Source organism: Gobio gobio (assembly GCF_949357685.1).
Source record: "Gobio gobio genome assembly, chromosome: 6".
In the NCBI taxonomy this organism is placed as follows: domain Eukaryota; kingdom Metazoa; phylum Chordata; class Actinopteri; order Cypriniformes; family Gobionidae; genus Gobio; species Gobio gobio.
Window position 1 is genome coordinate 55,388,904 of NC_137102.1, and position 21,947 is coordinate 55,410,850.

Genomic DNA, 21,947 nt, shown 5'->3' on the forward strand with positions numbered 1-21,947 from the left:
TCTAAACAACAAGAAATTACAAACACAAGAAATAAATCACTGTCAAAGTCACAATTAGCCTACTATAATAATGAAAGAGTGATGCTTTTAATACATTGACACAGTGAAAAAAACCACAGTGATGACGACAATGATGACTTATGATATTTTATTAATAAAGAGGAGGTCAACTATAATTATAATGAGAACAGTATTGTAATAAACGGTAGTTGTTTCAGTGCATTTTTGTGAGAAGAGCGCGTCTACGGCTTACACATTCTGATTAGTTCAAGCAGATATAAATCGTATTATCGTAATATTAAGGTATTTACGAGGCAGTGGTACTGGAACGAGTGAAGAGAGATCCGGTGGGACGGAGAGCTCGCTGCTGTGCCCCTGGGTCGAGGTGGGGTGGCTGCCGTCCTGGAGGGAGCGGAGGAGTCGCCGGCGTTCGCCAAGCGCTCTATAGTTCGGTGAAAAAGGCATAGCCAAAAAAGGAAACCCGTTTACACAACATAAAATTCCAGGCCTGGCCCTCTCTCGTCCTCCACTTGTATGTCTCCGGGCTCCCTCATGAGAGAACTCGAGACCGGTGTGACTCGCAGGTGGTGTTCATTCTCAATCACCCACCGGTCCCGCTCGCTCCTCCCATGTCCCTCGCCAACCTCGCCACATACACTATTGTAATAAAATGTTGTGAATTCTTTGGGCTTAGTTGCCATGTTTCAGCGTGTTGTTGGGAAGAACAAGCTCTTCAGTTTACCAGTGTTAATTTTCTTCAGCGCAGTTAGTCCACGGTTCAATACAGGTTTGGAACAATATTAGAGTGAGGAAATAATGACAGTTAGAGGTGAACTATCCCTTTAAGGACTAGCGTCAGCGTGTTCACTACTGCACTGCTGTCAATTTAAGACCTGCACGCATCTAATATACAGACACACGTTCCTCACTTCCCCGCTCTGTTAAAGTGTGAACAGCATTGCAAGCGTGGCTAAACACCTCTAACTTTAGAGTATAGTGATTGGATATTTGCTCATATCAGCGCGTAGACTCACAGGCACACTCAAACAGAGCCATTTCGGAGAGAAATAAAAAAACGCAATTCACAAGCTCATATTGAACGTGAATGCTGTACCGAACGGTTCAATATTATATTGAGAATTGTGGCATCCCTAATGTTTACTATTACTGTAATATTAGAAATGTTAATTTTTTTAATTCTATTTATCCATGGCACATGCATTTTGGTTCTTTATATGCAGCCTAAGTAATGTTGTCCAATGACTTGTATTTAGGTAGTTTATTGTATTGTAGGGTAGAGTATTATAGAAAACGCCGCACTTAAGGACTGTGTAACTTTTTTATAAATTTAGTGTCCCCAACTGAGCAAGCCAAGCCAAAGGCAACAGTGGCAAGGAACCAAAACTCCATCAGGTGACCTAATGGAGAAAAATAAACCTTGGGAGAAACCAGGCTCAGTCGGGGTGCCAGTTCTCCTCTGGCCAATTAACAAACAGTGTATGATTATTATTCTGGCAACTTTACAGGTCAGAGGTCATATCAGATCAGAATATTCAAAAGATCGGAGTCATCACGCCAGAGACTGGTTTATTGAGGATGACATGTCGTTTAAAAAATTATAAAATAGGAATATTCGAAAGATCGGAGTCATCACGCCGGAGACGTCTTGGGTACCCAAAAATAAATATGTAGCCGACTCACCTATGTTCATCAGGAGCCTTTAAAATATCATAATAGGGGCACTTTAAGAAATATTGTGCATTTTTCAAAAGGCTCTTTTTATACATTTACAGAAAAAGGAAAAAAAATATTTGCTTAATTATTATTTTTGTCTTGTTTTTCAGTATACAAATACCTAAACATTTTTAATTAAGATACATTTACTTAAGAAGCACAGTTACTCACTGTTCCTGTTTAAATGACTTTCATAGCTTTAATCAAGGATTAATCTATATTTAATTGAATACATACCCATTTAGCACTATTTTTTTTAATTTCTAACTTTTGTCCTTCTCTGAAAAAGATATACCTATGCAAAAAATCTTGGTGTATTTTTGACTTCGAGCTTAACTATATATAAACAACATACCAAAAACATTAAACAGCCCCTGCAGATCATTATGAATAAGCATGAGGTACAGTATAAGAACTTACCATGAAGGAGAAGGAGCTGTAGTTCCTCGTGTTCACCCCTAAAGAAACGGGTAGAAATAATTTGTGAAAAAACAGCCTGTACTGTGACATGTCCTGCATTATTTTCCATAATTAATTTATTAACAAGTGAGTCTTTATACTATCACACAAGGAAAGGTCAATAAGTCTCTTAAAATATCTTAAATATACTTTAAATTCATGCATCTTTACAAAAAAAAATGTATATATATTAAAATTGTATATGTAATATATATATATTAAATAAATAATAAAAAATATATTAAAACTTATAAAATGGGATATATTTTTTATATAAATGGGATTTATTTTTAATAAATGGGATGCTGGTTTGCTGGTCAAGTATGGGATGCTGGTTTGCTCTTTTCCCCCTCCTCATTATACGTCTGCAATTTGAAACAATAAAAGAAATCCGGTAATTGTTTAAATACATTACACAAACAACATATATATATATATATACACACACAAACAAAAAGAGGCAACATTTAAAAATATATATATAAAAAATATAAAGTAAATATAACTTTAAAAAAAAAGACTGACTTTCTCCAGTTCAATTCGCTTCTTTCTCCGCTGGGATCAAACCAGCATCTGTATATCAGTTCAGTGGTTTAACCCACTGGACCACCATCTCCAAAACCTCTTTGGCTGAGTTGAAAGCCGATTTCGTAATTGATGTCTGTTAAAAGAAAAATAAGAGGTGTTAATAATAAGCAGTGACAGCAGCTACTTTACCTAAAACTATTTCAACAAGATTTGTCTGATTAATTGAGTTACTAAATTGAATATTTGTGCCTTTAAATATTCATTCATTCATAACATTCATCATATTATTCATTAAATTCATCACTACAGGACTATTTAAGAAAACTGTAGGCATTAAAAAAAAAAAAAAACAGAAATCAGTGTCAAATATACAACTTCACCCATACATACACACATTTAAATGAAACCTGTGTTATTTTTCAACTACCCTTAAACAAAGCATGTTTTAAAGTAAATTTGAAGTATAAACCATTAAACAGCTGATTAAAGTGTGTGTGTGTTGGGTTATGTTAGGGTTTTGTTAACAAACTGACCCCCCATTGCGTTCTGTTCATCCAGGCTCAACTGAGAAGGAGTAAGGAAGTTGTAATAGGCTTCGTCATTACTCGAGTCCGTATCGTCTTCACTCCAGTCATCGCTGACTTCAGGCTCGCTGGGGATATCCTGATATGAAGGCTCATCTAAAGATGGTAATGACATAAATATTACAGTATTAATAAAATTACTGTGCTTCTACATTTTTTACTTTCCTCCAAAAAACCGTAAAGCAAAAATAAGCGTAGAGCCAGTGCAGACTCCAATAAGCAGTTACATATTCTCATAACATGAACATCTCACTTACCATCATCACTCTGTGAGTGGTTGTTTTGGACTTTCCATTCACGCTGGAAAAAGGCGTACAATCCTAACAAAGTAAACAGCATTTTGATGCCTTTGTTAGGCGAACCTGCAGTGTGAAGCGAGGTCAACGTTTGTTATTTATCGCTGCTGAATTTACGTTGTGTACAGATAAAAATGGTGTAAAATCCAGTGCGCAATAAATCAATGTAGTTAAAATGCAAGCAAGTTGTTGTGGTTTAAGCAGGAATCGAGTGAAAGACACGAGAAGCAGTAAATCGATCATCAACGAACAGTGAGTGGTGCAGATTGAGCAAAGTAACATTCTTTATACCGAGCTACTATGACGTCACATTCTAAATGACATTCCAGAGCCGCAGAGAATTCCGTTCTGCGCTGTGGGCGGGGCTTCGGCGTAGCACCTGAACTCGTACTCCAGTCCATTATTGTACTTAGGAAAAGCAGAATAAAACAGATTTATTTAAGAAATCATCACACACAATGCTTGTTATTTAAGTCGTGCACAGGCAGGGCCATAGGAAGGGTTTTATAATCACCAAGGTCATAAATTTGAGCTAGTTAGGCTGGTTTGGCCTAAATAAGTTTATTAATATATATATATATATATAAAATTGAGTGGTCCAAGACCTTGGGACTTTTGTCACACTTGAACCCACGAATACACACAAACATAATGACTGGATTCGAGGAGTTTTTTGGTTGAAATTTAAATAAGTAAAAAATCCTGGAATGAATGGAATGCGAGGAATGCTTCAGCTTATATAGAAAAACCTAAAAAATTATTCACCCAAAATGATTTTATAATGTCTACATGTGGATCTGAATGCATACTGAAGTGATAAACTTGAGAACTGCTATAAGGCCATATGAAATATCATGTTATATATATATATATTTATTTTTCCACAAGAGGTCGGCAAAGACAAAAATTGGCCCAATGTGAGATTTGAGCTGAGTTTTAAAGAATTACTTTGAATTTAAGTTAAAATAATGCGAAAAATGTGCTTAAATTATATTATTTCTTGATAAAAATCTAGTAATTTAATGGTAAAAAAAAAATTATATATATATATATATATTTATTATGCATTAAAGACTAGAACAAATATTACAAAAATTAAATAATATAAGCTTTCTGATGGACAAAAAAAATAAAAGAAGGATTATTTTAGGGCCCTGATTTGATAAACAATTTTGTGTGAATGAGAATTATGTATTTTTGTATGATATCTGAATTAAAAAGCAAGTAAATCACACCACCAAACTGCTTTTATTTTAGTTTATTTTAACGACCATTGCCACTTTTAGACTTTGTAACTTGCACAACTCAAAATTCAATGAGGAAATGTTGATTTATATTTTTTAAGTAACAAATCAGAAGCAGGCATGCAACGTATTTTAATAAACAATGTTTTATGAATCAGGCTCATATATGGCTCAGATCAGTCAAAGGTGTTGCAAAAGTCCTTCTGGCAGCACTTGATGTTGATGTAGGAGTTCTGTTTCTGCATCTCACAGTCTGACATGGACATGCACTTTTGGAAATGGCCATCTGTTTCAAACAAAACCAGAATTTTTTTTTTTTATATTATATGGAATCTTGTTTCCACCATGGAATAAAACATTTAAAAAGATAATTGCGACGTTTTATCTCACAATTGCAAGTTTACAGCTCACAATTTAAAAAAAAATTCAGATTTGCGTGATATAAAATACCAATTGCGAGTTAAAATGTCAGAATTGCGAGAATTAAACATTCACAGGTTCTCACAATTCTGACTTTATAACTCACAATTCTGACTATATCTCGCAATTCTGACTTTATAACTCACAATTCTGACTATATCTCGCAATTCTGACTTTATATCACGCAATTCTGACTTTATATCTCGCAATTCTTACTTTATAACACGCAATTCTGACTTTATGACTCACAATTCCGACTTTATGACTCGCAATTCCGACTTTATATCACGCAATTCTGACTTTATATCACGCAATTCTGACTTTATAACTCACAATTCCGACTTTATATCTCGCAATTCCGACTTTGTATCATGTTATTCTGACTTTGTAACTCGCAATTCTGACTTTGTAACTCGCAATTCTGACTTTAAATCTCGCAATTCTGACTTTGTAACTCGCAATTCTGACTTTGTAACTCGCAATTCTGACTTTGTAACTTGCAATTCTGACTTTATATCACGCAATTCTGACTTTATATCACGCAATTCTGACTTTGTAACTCGCAATTCTGACTTTGTAACTCGCAATTCTGACTTTATAACTAGCAATTCTGACTTTGTAACTCACAATTCTGACTTTATAACTCACAATTCCGACTTTATATCTCGCAATTCTGACTTTATATCACGCAATTCTGACTTTATATCACGCAATTCTGACTTTGTAACTCACAATTCTGACTTTGTAACTTGCAATTCTGACTTTATAATTAGCAATTCTGACTTTGTAACTCACAATTCTGACTTTATATCTCGCAATTCTGACTTTATAACTCACAATTCCGACTTTATATCTCGCAATTCCGACTTTGTATCATGTTATTCTGACTTTGTAACTCGCAATTCTGACTTTGTAACTCGCAATTCTGACTTTAAATCTCGCAATTCTGACTTTGTAACTCGCAATTCTGACTTTGTAACTCGCAATTCTGACTTTGTAACTTGCAATTCTGACTTTATATCACGCAATTCTGACTTTATATCACGCAATTCTGACTTTATATCACGCAATTCTGACTTTGTAACTCGCAATTCTGACTTTGTAACTCGCAATTCTGACTTTATAACTAGCAATTCTGACTTTGTAACTCACAATTCTGACTTTATAACTCACAATTCCGACTTTATATCTCGCAATTCTGACTTTATATCACGCAATTCTGACTTTATATCACGCAATTCTGACTTTGTAACTCACAATTCTGACTTTGTAACTTGCAATTCTGACTTTATAATTAGCAATTCTGACTTTGTAACTCACAATTCTGACTTTATATCTCGCAATTCCGACTTTGTAACTCGCAATTCTGACTTTGTAACTCGCAATTCTGACTTTATAACTAGCAATTCTGACTTTGTAACTCACAATTCAGACTTTGTAACTTGCAATTCTGACTTTGTAACTCGCAATTCTGACTTTGTAACTCGCAATTCTGACTTTATAACTAGCAATTCTGACTTTGTTACTCACAATTCTGACTTTGTAACTTGCAATTCTGACTTTGTAACTCGCAATTCTGACTTTATATCACGCAATTCTGACTTTGTAACTTGCAATTCTGACTTTGTAACTCGCAATTCTGACTTTGTAACTCGCAATTCTGACTTTATAACTAGCAATTCTGACTTTGTTACTCACAATTCTGACTTTGTAACTTGCAATTCTGACTTTGTAACTCGCAATTCTGACTTTGTAACTCACAATTCTGACTTTGTAACTTGCAATTCTGACTTTATAACTAGCAATTCGGACTTTGTAACTCACAATTCTGACTTTATATCTCGCAATTCCGACTTTGTAACTCGCAATTCTGACTTTGTAACTTGCAATTCTGACTTTGTAACTCGCAATTCTGACTTTGTAACTCGCAATTCTGACTTTATAACTAGCAATTCTGACTTTGTAACTCACAATTCTGACTTTATAACTCACAATTCCGACTTTATATCTCGCAATTCTGACTTTATATCACGCAATTCTGACTTTGTAACTCGCAATTCTGACTTTGTAACTCGCAATTCTGACTTTATAACTAGCAATTCTGACTTTGTAACTCACAATTCTGACTTTATAACTCACAATTCCGACTTTATATCTCGCAATTCTGACTTTATATCACGCAATTCTGACTTTATATCACGCAATTCTGACTTTGTAACTCACAATTCTGACTTTGTAACTTGCAATTCTGACTTTATAACTAGCAATTCTGACTTTGTAACTCACAATTCTGACTTTATATCTCGCAATTCCGACTTTGTAACTCGCAATTCTGATTTTGTAACTTGCAATTCTGACTTTATAACTAGCAATTCTGACTTTGTAACTCACAATTCTGACTTTGTAACTCACAATTCTGACTTTATAACTAGCAATTCTGACTTTGTAACTCACAATTCTGACTTTGTAACTCACAATTCTGACTTTGTAACTCGCAATTCTGACTTTGTAACTCGCAATTCTGACTTTGTAACTCGCAATTCTGACTTTATAACTAGCAATTCTGACTTTGTAACTCACAATTCTGACTTTGTAACTCGCAATTCTGACTTTGTAACTCGCAATTCTGACTTTATAACTAGCAATTCTGACTTTGTTACTCACAATTCTGACTTTGTAACTTGCAATTCTGACTTTGTAACTCGCAATTCTGACTTTATATCACGCAATTCTGACTTTGTAACTCACAATTCTGACTTTGTAACTTGCAATTCTGACTTTATAACTAGCAATTCTGACTTTATAACTCACAATTCTGACTTTATATCTCGCAATTCCGACTTTGTAACTCGCAATTCTGACTTTGTAACTCGCAATTCTGACTTTATATCACGCAATTCTGACTTTATATCACGCAATTCTGACTTTGTAACTCGCAATTCTGACTTTGTAACTCGCAATTCTGACTTTATAACTAGCAATTCTGACTTTGTAACTCACAATTCTGACTTTATAACTCACAATTCCGACTTTATATCTCGCAATTCTGACTTTATATCATGCAATTCTGACTTTATGACTCGCAATTCCGACTTTATATCTCGCAATTCTGACTTTATATCACGCAATTCTGACTTTATGACTCGCAATTCCGACTTTATATCTCGCAATTCCGACTTTATGACTCGCAATTCCGACTTTATAACTCGCAATTCTGACTTTGTAACTCGCAATTCTGACTTTATATCACGCAATTCCGACTTTATAACTCGCAATTCTGACTTTGTAACTCGCAATTCTGACTTTATAACTCGCAATTCTGACTTTAAAACTCGCAATTCTGACTTTATATCTCGCAATTCTGACTTTATATCACGCAATTCTGACTTTATGACTCGCAATTCCGACTTTATGACTCGCAATTCTGACTTTATATCTCGCAATTCTGACTTTATATCACGCAATTCTGACTTTATGACTCGCAATTCCGACTTTATATCTCGCAATTCCGACTTTATGACTCGCAATTCCGACTTTATAACTCGCAATTCTGACTTTGTAACTCGCAATTCTGACTTTATATCACGCAATTCCGACTTTATAACTCGCAATTCTGACTTTGTAACTCGCAATTTTGACTTTATAACTCGCAATTCTGACTTTATAACTCGCAATTCTGACTTTATATCTCGCAATTCTGACTTTATATCACGCAATTCTGACTTTATGACTCGCAATTCCGACTTTATATCTCGCAATTCCGACTTTATGACTCGCAATTCCGACTTTATAACTCGCAATTCTGACTTTGTAACTCGCAATTCTGACTTTATATCACGCAATTCTGACTTTATATCACGCAATTCTGACTTTATAACTCACAATTCTGACTTTATAACAAGCAAATCTGACTTTATAACTCGCAATTCTGACTTTATAACAAGCAAATCTGACTTTATATCTCGCAATCCTGACTTTACATCTCGCAATTCTGACTTAATATCTCGCAGTTCTTTTTTTTCTCGCAATTGCGACTTTATACCACACAATTCTGACTCAATTGCGACTTTAAATCTTGTTCCTTTTTTATTTTTTATTCCGTGCCGGAAACAAGCTTCCATAATATTACATGCATTGCCCAAAAACAGCCAATTCCAAGATACAGTTTACCTAGGCTAGGCGGCATTACTTTGCGAGACAAGAACTCCCGCGACTGTACACTACGGAGAGAGAGCGGCTTGCTTGCTGGAGAAGGTTACTTACTATGCCCTTGATATGAGTTGTTTTATTTTTGAATGAGAATTCATTATTTGCATGGGTTTTAAAGCCTTGCGCGTAGAATACACACACAAACACATATATATATTATTATTATTATGTTCCGCGGGGCGCGTCCGACTCTGTGGATGGGCAGCTCTTGAGTCAACTGCAGCGGCTGACCGTGGACGAGCAGGTGCCGCCCGGGCAGCCGGTGAACCTGGAGATGGAGTCCGAGGACAGCCGGTTGTCCACCTACCACAACTGGCCCACAGGAGCATCAGTTCAGCCCGACACGCTGGCACAAGCTGGCTTCTTCTATACAGGTCCATCTCATACTAGGGTGTTTTTTGTGTGAGATGAAACTGAGATGAAATTGTGATTGTATGTGGTTTCGATTCGGACCAGGACCAAAACTTAGTTAGCTTCTGTTCGTCTGTTAAGAGGTAAAATAATACCACTCAAAAAGTAAATAAATGGATTATAACTACTGCATAAATATAATTTAGTACCATAAAACCATTAGTACTATAGTACCCTTAAAACACAAAATATGTATTAAAAAACATTATCAAACTAAAATATAGCCTAGTACAATCATTTTATAAAAAAAATAATTAAAAAAAACAGTACACGTGAACAGTACCCGAGTGTTAAAACATTTTTTTTTGTTGGTGAAAATACTAACGTGCCTAAGACTTTTGCACAGTACTGTATATTAATAGCCACGTGTTCACTAAAAAATGTAATAAAATGATATGTGCCGTTTTCCCTCCTCTAATGTGTTAATGTTTTTTCCCCTCAGAGACTGTGGAGAGTCCGAGAACGTCAAGAACGCAGGTCTCAGTCAGGGAGAAAGGTTTATATTAACCCGCTCTCATTGCACTTATAATGTGTGTGTGTGTGTATCATCTTCTTCTCTCTATCTAGTAGCCTCTGGGATGGAACAGATCATAATCATCTTAATTGACCCAGGTTGAGTTGAAATGTCAGTGTATTTGTGTTTTTCAGTGCGATCAGATCTGAGTCCAGAGGAACAGTTGAGACAGCTTCAGGAAGAGAGGACCTGTAAGGTCTGCATGGACAAGCTGGTCTCCATGGTCTTCATCCCCTGTGGCCATCTGGTCGTCTGCACAGTCTGCGCCACTGCCCCATATGCAGGGCGGTCATTCGTGGGAGTGTGCGTGCATTCATGTCCTGAAGAAACACACACACATACACAGCAACACACTCTGCTGCACCACTGTCTTTTAAAAGTGATTCAGGATATATGCTGAAAAATACTATACAAATGGTGTAATCAGCTTCTAAATCAGCATCAGTGTTCTTTACAAAAGACTTATTGCTTAATATATGGCTATACATTAAAGCTACAGGGCTCCAAAAGTCCACTTTACATCCAAAGTTGCAATATGAAATATTCATGAATTTCAGAATCTCTTCGTTTTTTCCCTTTGATTGAATAGAATAGAATAGAATATACTTTATTGTCCCATTCCTGGGAAATTTGTCTTAGACATCATGACACGGCCAGTATACAATACTGAATGAATACACTGAGTGACAACATCCGTTCATCTGTGAGAACATCTGACCGTCTGCACCAAAATGTATTTATTTGATTTGTGATCTTAAAAAAAAGACAGGATCTAAATCAGAAATCCTAAAACCATTATTCATTTTCAGGTTTAAATCCCAGATTGTGGACTTTTGGATCCCACAGAACATTAAAATGTTTTCCATGCTTGTAAGTTCTGGACAACACGTTGATTTTGTGTCATGCCAAAGTAAACCACTTTTTGAGAATTTAAGAACATATAAAACTGAATTTATAAGAGATTATATTGTATAATAATCTGTGTATTAACACATTGCACTTTTATTTTCATGAATAAAAATGATTTGCATTGCACTTCTTTGTCTAAGCGCTGCTTCTGTTACATATTAACTGAAACTTGCTTAAGATGAGAACCTAGAAATACTTATGTTTTAATCTTTACAGATGATGATAACAGTCGAATGTAAGTTATGAGTTAAGAAAACATTTGTGAAGAATAAAGTGCTTCTAGACAGATGCCACTTACCGCCGGTCCTCAAGTTTGATTGGCTGAGCTCCGCTACAACGGTGTTGAAGAAGTAATGCAAGGTCATGGGTTCGAATCCCAGGGAAAGCAAGAATTGACTAAATGTGAAATGTGTACATTGAATGCAATGTAAGTCGCTTTGGATAAAAGCGTCTGCCAAATGCATAAATGTAAATGTAATGCAGCCTTGTCATACACCTGGGGCCTGTTTCAGAAAGGAGGTTCAACCAACTCTGAGTTTAAACCTGAACTCTGAGATGGGAAACTCTGAGTTTTGGGTTTCAGAACAGCTGAATTGAGGTAGTTTAATCAACTCTGAGTAGACTGACTCTGAGTTAAGCTCATGCACTCCAACTATGAAAAGCCACGATCAATGGAGCTCCGAAATTACGATTCACCATGGCAACAGCACCCAACAAAAAGATGTTTGCATACTTCCGGGTCAATACACAAGTTTAATTCTTAATTATTTTAATTAAGTTTAATTTTCATGGTATCCAAAAGGCAAACAAAGAATGTGGCAGCAGCTAAAAATGAAAAAAAAAAAAAAAAACATAATTCAATCAGGAAAAGCTTTAAGCATAAAATGTTCATGGGTGTAGGTTTAATGACTTTACAAACATTTGACATATTAAATAAATATCATTCAGAGTCCAATGTGCAGCAGCTTTTCCCACATAGACCCTTTTCACAGACTGTGACGACGTGTTTTAATGGTCATCAATATCATAAATCCTGAAACGTGTTTTGTATTTTTTTTTTTTTAATGTATGTACATTTATAACACTAATACTTTGTATTATATTACTTTTGCATCAAAAAGTGTATTAGTGTTTCTAATACAGTGTCTATGGGAGTGATAGTTAAAATTAACATCTTTCTCTCTTTTCTCTTCCGTTATCAATCTCACTCTAATTTGTCCATCTTTTTGAAAGTTGTGAAATCACTATTGTGGAGTTTTTCTTTTGCTATTTGAGCAAATGGAGACACACAAATATATATTTAATGTATTCTCTCATTCACCGCTATAAGAGTTAACCCAACTATGACGACTTCAGCTTCGGAAACCCAGAAATGTGAAAAGGGTCTATGCTCTTTCACATAATGAAATGTTCTCTGATCCCACCAGTTACATTTATTAATGAGGGTAATGATATTAAACAGTTTACTTCTACTCAGGGCAGCCCAAACACCAGCACCACTGACAGATGAAGAGGAGATGGAGGAAGAATATTAACATCCAACAGGAAAAAGAATAAAGTATTTGTAGGAAATAACGTTAAATACATTAATTGTAAATAAATGTATTTAACAGCTGTGGTGGTGGTTATGGCATATATCTCGTACTACCATCTGGCAGCATCCTTCCATCCCATACAGTAATCCGTTTTCAGAAAGTGTGATGATGGGAATATGAGTGTCATCTATGCATCCAACCACTGTAAATCCTAAAGGAAATTCAAATTATTAGGATACTTCTAGAGGATTATCAAGTGAAGGTCAGGATCCTGTATCAAAAGGACATGCCATTTTTGTCTCTTTGACAGTGTCCTCATGATGAAATATAAGCAATGAATGTTCCTGCAAAGAATGCTTTTCTTACTATGTATTTTTGTCAAGTGGCAGATAATTTAATTTGTTTTAAGTCAACTTCGCTTATTTTAGATTTAGATAAAATTTATAAATTTGTTTATATTTATACTTGAAATACGACCAAAATACTCAGTAAGTAGAAAAAAAAGCAGAAAAGAATTTGTGGCGTTTGAATGAATGAATAAAGTAGGCTATTTAAACACTGCTGGTGCTTTAAAAAGGGGAAGGAGAACGAAAGAAACTCTGGGTTTACCAAAGAAAACCTGCTCCAGACCAGGTTAGGTTCACAGAGTAAGTTACCCTGGTAACTGACTCTGAGTATAAGTTACCTCTCTTTCAGAAACGGGCTTGGCTTACCCTGCTTTCTCGGGTTTGACATACCTCCCATTCTGAAACAGAAAACCCAGAGTTTCCCTTATTTCAGGGTTAACCTACTCAGAGTTTTCACTTAACCTCCTTTCTGAAACGGGCCCCTGTACTAATATTAAACCATTATGTGTTTCCTAGTTCAGTTTGAATGGTCGATTCAAACATTGAAGTCATGGGGGCTTGTGCAACATTATGAGTTGCTACACAATCTAATAGCAATTTTAATGTATTTATTATCAAACGGTCTAAGAGAAAATCGCATGCCTTTTGTCAATCATTATATTCTTCTTGTAAATCATTATAAATGAATCATGTGAGGATCCCTTCTGATCAGCTTCTAGATCAACACATGTCCAGTCTGGTCCAGACTAGAAGTGCTAGTTTGGTGCGGTTTTAGCTGTTAGGCTTTTTTGAACATGACAATATGTTTTAGACTTCACTGAATGAGGGCCGATGTGCGCATGTGCGTCAAACTGATGGACATTCTGTGTAAAGTTGCGTTTGCTGGTCAGTTTGTGTGTAAATGTAAGTTTTTTACCAACATTTTCTACTTCTGATGTCATTTCTAGCGAGAAATGACTAATGTAGTAATTAAATATGTGTTTAGTTCTCACCAAAGCTCTCTCTATTTTGCTGTAGATCATTAAACGGTTACACTGCCTAAGAAGTCTGTCCGAAATCAGTTTGGTGAGGTGCCTTCATGCCCAAACGCTGACTTACAAGCGTCTGAAGTGAGCAGGGCCGGATTGGGACTCATTTTCAGCCCTGGAGTTTCATGCCTTAGACCGGCCCACTTTAGTTCACGACTGACTATATTAAAATAATGTAATTAAAACCTCGGAATATAAGTCTGCAATAGGCGCACTGTTCTCTACAGCCTTGTAATTCTTTGTGTTTTTGAAAAACAACATCATTTCCAATTCAGTGCAAGAACAGTAGCCTAAGTTTTGCTTCACAGTTGAAGATTTATTAGAACAGTAAATAACAGGACAGTATCAGAATCTATTTTCTTTAAGAATTAGTATTCATATCCAAACATTGAAAAAAAGAAAAAAAAATTTAACAAAAATAATTATATAAAAAATAAAGATTAAAATAAAATGTATTGCACTTTCTAATGACAGTAGCATCTTTTTCAAGGAAACAGCTGCTTTACAACTTCAAATATTTTTCACAAATATGAGAACATTAGTTAAAGAATTAAACAAGTATTGCACTTATCTAAAAAATAATTGTTTTAGATTTAGCTTGTTTTAAGCAAAATAATAATTTTAGGGTGTTTTTTTTCTCTCCAGAAAACAAGACATCATTTCTTATGCCATTTCCCTTGTCTAGTAAATGTATCTTGAATTAAGAATAATTTATATATTTGAACTGGAAACAAGTAAGATACTAAGTAAGAAAAGCATTTTTTCAGTGATAATGTTTGCTTATTCACACACTATGGTACAATAGCAGCTTACCTGTGTATTTCACAGTGAGAGCATAAGTCTCTTCACAACTGGGTCCTGGCTCTCTTTCTGACACTAAATTAAATTTGTTACATTTATTTCTCATCACAAATATCCCCTTTTTACAAAGCTTTTAAATCAAGTCAAGTCAGTTTCATGAATGTATTGCTGAATCATCAGGTATCATTAATTATCTCAGGGCATTTTTCATTGACTAGGGCGCTTCGTTACTATTACTAGTTCTTCTGAATGACAATCTGGTGTGTTGGGCTCATGACTGGTGCTTAGTAACGTTACTGGGCCTTGCTCTTCACTGTTAGCAGCAAACCGGACTAGAGGCGGCTGCTGCTGAAGAGCTACAAGAAAAAGTTTGATACATGAACGTGGTTTGCAGACAACGTTGTTTTGCACGGTCGCTAGCATCTCGCACTGCTCCTAACTACCTTAACGTTAGCTTATTACCGGCCTCGTCGTCTTCATTTATTTAAAATGTGCTCAGCTTAGAACATTTGGCCGCGTCAGTTTCCAAAGCTTTCTTCTTTTTTATCCTGGCCTTTTCAGCGCCGCCTTTGCGCTTCCTATTATCCAAAATCGGACTTTTTTTATTTTGAGCAATTTGCAAGGTGCTGTGTCGGGGGCGGGGCCAGGGAGTGAAAAGATAATCACGTCATCATTAACCTGCAGGCTGCACTCTGCGTGATAATATTAAATAAAAAAGAGTGGGACTGCGGTAAAATAATAAATAAAAAAGTGGGGCTGCTGTGAGTGCAGGCAGCTATAGGGACAGCATCCATATTTCAACCCAGTGCCATGACAACAACGGCCCTCGTGGCCAAAAAAACAGACCGGCCCACCGGGAATTTTCCCGGTGCTACCGATTAGCCAATCCGGGCCTGGAAGTGAGTGAGTGAGATCTCCCCACTGTGGGCGGGTTGAAAACATCTACTGGCTGTAGTCTACAGCCTCTGGCCAAAAAAATCCTCAGATTACGCGTCATTGGAGGATTTTTTCCAGAAATAAAATGCATAATTCTCTCGTCTCAGGGGGATATGAGGGGGGGAAAGTACCATAATTCAAATCTACTACGGGGTTTCTACTGATACAAAGCTTAATGCTACATCACTGAAGTGACCCTTTAAATACACAAGGACTAATGACTAAACAAGACACACCTGTGAACAATCAAGACAATGAACCAATGACAACATGACACAAGAGAAGCACATGATAAGATCACATGAGGGCAAGAGGATCACATGACTAACAGGAACCATGACTGTGATCAACTTCAGAATAAAAGACATGAAACATGAACAGGAAACAAAACCAAACACACGTGACACATTCTGCTACATTAAATATGCCTTTTATTGACTGTAAGGTATAAAATACAAAATTTTTATATTTATGAGAGCAGTTAATGTAAAGGGACTGTTGTAATGGTAATATAAAAATAAGATTAATAGAATGACTATTTTTAGATCAGTAAATGTGTGTGTGTTTAGTCCGTGCTTTTGTTTTTCTGTGTTACGGTGGGCAAGTTTTTGAAAGTGTTTATATTTGAACCGTTTTGCATTTAATGTTCAGCACTGACTATAGACACACTCACTATATGTGTTAGGCTTTTATTTACACATTGTTTTAATCATTGTCATGATTTTTATAAATAATTTAAAAAATACAATAGATATATAAATATAAATATTAATTAGTTGATCCTGGGTCTCTTGTTTTGCAGGAAGGGTTTAATTTAAGCTCTGGGTTTAATTTCTTGTATTTTCTATTTCTTAATTTTATTTCTGTTCCTTGTCCTTGTAATAATAAATAAACCTCATTATGCTAGTTTACACTCTGCAGTTCAATGACTTTCACACACACCCTCTACCTCATCGTACAATATGTTAGTTATTGTTCTGAGCATAATAAATGTATTTAGTTTATAGATGCTTCTGTGTGTCTGTCTCCGCCTACTGGACTGTTTGTATTTTTACTGTCCTAGTTTCAAAAAGAGAAAAACAAGCACATTATGCTTGTTAACACTGCCTCAGACTGTTCTGGGCTGGATTTCTCGTCGTTCTTAAGTTATACCTTAAGGTGCACCTTAACGTTAATACGTGTTTCCTGAAACGATCTTAGTTAAGAATACCTTCTGTAAGTCCTACTTTCGTAAGGTTGGTCTGAATCACTCTTAGCTATACCTTATCATTATTGACAGTTCATTCCACTGGTGGCCACCACTGTGCAAAAAGCTTCTTTACATGTCAGTCCATATGAATATAATTCTGAAGTTGTAATATACTGTACACCCAGTGTTCAATTAGGCTAATTTATTTGTTTTTTTTTTTTCATGTAAGGATTAAAATTGTCATTACACTAATGGTTGTTAGCTTTTTAATTATATTATCCAAAGGTTCATCAGCTGGCAAACCATTATGGAGTCTATTTAAAGGGAATGATTGTGGAGGGGAGTTTGGTCAAACTATGGCAGCGATACAGCGAATATTTGTGCTAAATCAAAGACGGCGCCGTCCGCGGAGCCATTTCTATGTGCACTATTTCATCCGTGAAAACTTTAGTCCCCTGGCTACCCTGTCCAAAGCTGCAATTCAAAATTAATTTTGCCTGCCATGACAGTAAATTCAGCGGTTTTTTGATCTTGTTGTTCCGACTTTTTCAAGACAAACTCAACGGAGTAGCCCCGAAATTCAGCTGCCGCCACTCTTCTCTTTCTTTCTTTTTTTTCCGCTATAGCTGTTGATTATGTTTCGCGTGTGGCGCCTTTATTGAGTAGGTCATCCAATAACCGAAATTAGTGATTTACACCAATAATGTTATGCGGGCAATCAACTCTGCTTGTGGAGTAAATGAAGACTATGGTAAAATATATTATGATAATATAAATGGCATACTGCCCGTTAGTGGGTTGATGCATGATACCTTTGGGCATGAGAGGTTGCAGGTTCGCACAATCATTTCAAAATTATATAAATTATCCACGGTTTTTATTTTTAATTTAGTTTGCAATTTGGATTATATTTATAAGATCTCACGAGTCCTGATAAATGCAATTTCAACAATTTCTGAAGTGCTTCTATTATAAAGAACACCGCTGTCTCACATAACGCAGTTAAACAGCCCCTGCATAGAGTGATTCATCTATTTTTGAGTCATTGATAAACTAATTCAGCACCTGCTGACGCCGCACTTAAGAAGGTAAACCTTAAGCAACCTCCTAAGATATAGTTCGGGGCACGCCTAGAAATGGGATACCTTTAGTTAAGTTATACCTTTAGAGTCTTCGTAGCGCGCTAAGAGACAACGTTATCGGGAAATGCAGCCCTGCGCTCTGTCCCAGTGTTTTTTCCCCTTTGGTCTATTGAGGTACAAACTACGTGTTTTGCTACTCTGGAATAGCAGATCTCTGGCCCATTGGGCTCTGGTTTCAGCTGGCGCTGCGTGTTCAGCTCCTCCAGCGTCTACACAGCTTCACAGAGCGCAGCAGACACTGATCTATATTTATGACAAATACAGTGTGTCTATATTTGTGTAGATCAGTGGGAGCAGAGGATGTAAACTGTAGTTGATGGTCCACTTCTGTAGGTGATCAGGAAGCTCTCTGCAGTTCCGGTGTCACTCCTGCTCACCCTAAACACATAATCAAAACCGTTTATCTACACTATCCTAACAATACAATCCAAGCCATGAATGCTGTGATTCAGATAAGTGTAATGTCACTGGTCACCTGTTCACTGCAACCAGGGATGGACCTCAATGTCGTCTAAAGTGGGACGGTCTGCCGCCGCGTCCCTGAGACACCAGCTGATCAACTGATGGCACTCTGTTACACACAACACAGTCTTCAGAAACACAAACCAACAAACTCATCCTGGGTTTCTACCTCTGAATGTTTGCTATCTCTTGCCTGTAGACAGCTCTCTAGGGAAGATCAGTCTGCTTCTAAAGGAGATCCTGTCTGCGGCTATGAAGGGGAAGCACAGGATGTTATAGAGCGTCACCCCCACAGACCAAACAGTAGCCGGTCCTGCATGATAGCGGCGCTGATTAAACCACTCAGGAGGGGCGTATTCGAGAGTACCTGAGAGACACAAGAAGACCAGAAACATCCACTGAATAAACTCCGGTCCAAACTAATTCTCTCACCAAAAGTTCACAAACATCCACAGAGCGTTTCCTCCTGTAACGCAAACCCACCTGCAAAAGACGTGTAGGCCGAGTCCTTCATCAGCGCTCCACAACCGAAGTCCAGCAGCTTGATGTGGTGTGAAGCTGTGGAGATGAGCAGGTTCTCTGGCTTGACGTCCCGGTGCAGGACTCCGCGGCTCTCGCAGTGCTTCAGAGCGGAGATCAGCTGCACCAGCACTTTCTTGGCCAAGCTCTCATCCAGACAGCCGTTCTCCTCGCAGAAACTCTGCAGATCTTGGCAGGGAACTGGCCGTTCCAGGATCAGGCTGTAGCGGGTGTCACGCTCAAACCACTCCACCAGCTGCAGGACGTTGGGGCAGGCGGGAGCCGAATTGACCCGGGCCATCAATGCCACCTCCAGAGGCAGCAGACCCTGACCTTCCTGCAGGGACAAATGCTCCATTATATCCAGCGCTGAGCGAAACGGAGGAAACAGAACAACAGATTCACGCTGGAACTTACATCTTTCAGCATCTTTAGGGCCCTGTCCTTAGAGACGTACTTGATGGCCACCTGTAGACGATAAGCCACAGTAAATCACACCTGAATTTACTGATATCAACATTTATAAAGGCTGTCTGAACAAAGGAGGGAAGAAAATGTCTTACTGGCAGTCCGTCAGACCTGCGGATCCCAGCATACACGGCGCCGAATCCGCCCTTTCCCAGCAAACGGCCCTTCGTATATGCTTCTGCAAAACATACGATCAAAGAAACGTCTTAAGAGAAAACATGTTGCAGTCTCTAAAGCTGTACAAAAGACATAACTTTAATGCAGTCCTTACATCAAACAGCTGAGGAATATTTTTTAATGACAAATCATTTAATAATTGAGCCATAACTTTTTAATATAAGTCTATTCTGACCTTTGCGAGAACGTTTCGCAGGTGTTTTAAATGAAGTGGATGGACTTCCATCGTCTGGTTCCTCCCGGCTCCCGCTCTGCCCCTTCCTCTTCCTGTCAGCCGGACCTGTGGACACAGACACAGCCAAATCAGAAGGCAGGGGGGCAAAATATCCTGGTAGTTCCTGGCCCAGTGTCGGGGTGGGGTCTGGCAGCGGCTCCTCGTGGTCTTCCGAACTGATGATCCAAACCTCCTGACTGGAAGCAGCTCTGCTGGATCTGCAGCGGCCTGGAGCTGGAATATTTCAAACATTAGAAACTGTTTTTTAATATTATGAATAATTAATATCAGTGGTTACAACAAATTGTTACTTTATTTTTTCAACTTTCTATGTTAATGACAAATAATTGATTAACTGAGCCATACATTTTTTAATATAAGTCTATTCTGACCTTTGCGAGAGCGTTTCGCAGGTGTTTTAAATGAAGTGGATGGACTTCCATCGTCTGGTTCCTCCCGGCTCCCGCTCTGCCCCTTCCTCTTCCTGTCAGCCGGACCTGTGGACACAGACACAGCCAAATCAGAAGGCAGGGGGGCAAAATATCCTGGTAGTTCCTGGCTCAGTGTCGGGTGTAGCAGCGGATCCTCGTGGTCATCCGAACTGATGATCCAAACCGACTGACCAGCCGACTGACTGGAAGCAGCTCTGCTGGATCTGCAGCGGCCTGGAGCTGGAATATTTCACATCAAATAATTAGTCATATTTTAATAATAATCAATTACAAATTGTTCTTAGAGTAACTCAAGTTTATTTCATATGCGAGGAATCAAATGCATGTGATCACTTAGCCCGGGAAATTTAGGGATCACATGTGGTTACCTCGCACAAGTTTCTTCACATACTTCTGTGATGTTCTGTAATACCTCTATAATATTTTAAAGCTGCTATAGTAGTCTTATCGTACTTCTATAGTATGTCCCAAATTACTACAGTATTCCTATAAGATTACTATATTTTGTCCCAAAATACTTTAAGATTCCTATAGTACTTTTTCGTAAGGGTATGCCCCACCGATTCGGCTTCATTAGCCTACCAATTATGGTTTGCAAAGATACAATTATAAAATTACTGCAAACCTTTAATCTATCAATATTTATGTTCTATTATGCATTTTCCTTGTTTTATGAATAACAGAAATGCATGAAATCATATATAGGCAGACACACAATAATAAGATATTTATTCAAATGTTGATTTTGATAATAGTGAACATCACCATATATATGATTTGGAAAAATAAATTAATTCACAAAATAATAAATGAACATTTCTAAAGAAATTTCTTTTCCATAGAATATCCCAAAAATATTAACAACTGGTTTTTCAACATCTTCAGTGAAAGTGCACACAGTGAACGTTTCAATGGCAAGAACAAAAACAAAATCAATCTGTGAATGTCCTATTACAGGCGGAAAGGTACAAAAAAGATGTGCAATCTAGCAAGTGCACACATGAACTATAAACAGGACTAAAATGGAAGTGGTGTCATAAGATCTCAGTAATTAATCAGACACCACCATCTATTGTGTGTGCATTTGTGTATAATTTTTGCAATTTATTGCAGAACACTGCTTGCGTTTTGACAAAACTTATATTCATCTTCACAGTTGTGACTGGCGCGCTAACGATTTCAGCAGCTTTCAGTCAATAATGGCGGCCGCGCCTCAGCAGCGCCATCTACAGACTGTTACCCATAACACAACAGAGTTTCGCCTCTTGGGCTTCTCTACTCTTCGATCATACCATAACCCATACCAATCAACAAATACAGAAACAAAAATAAACTCACCTCTTCTTTCACCCATGAGAGCCATCGACAT

The 21,947-nt window shown here is 37.2% G+C and overlaps 1 protein-coding gene across 1 annotated transcript; it reads right to left on the reverse strand.

Moving 5' to 3' along the window:
• Nucleotides 1-18,765: 18,765 nt before the first annotated feature.
• LOC307128591 (serine/threonine-protein kinase pim-3-like) lies at nucleotides 18,766-21,947 on the reverse strand (the record flags this gene model as incomplete). The annotated part of the gene is made up of 7 exons (XM_079820505.1): nucleotides 18,766-18,857; nucleotides 18,942-19,115; nucleotides 19,232-19,604; nucleotides 19,685-19,735; nucleotides 19,831-19,913; nucleotides 20,519-20,797; nucleotides 21,917-21,947. 7 exons carry the CDS (start codon nucleotides 21,945-21,947, stop codon nucleotides 18,766-18,768), a joined length of 1,083 nt encoding a protein of 360 aa, XP_079676631.1.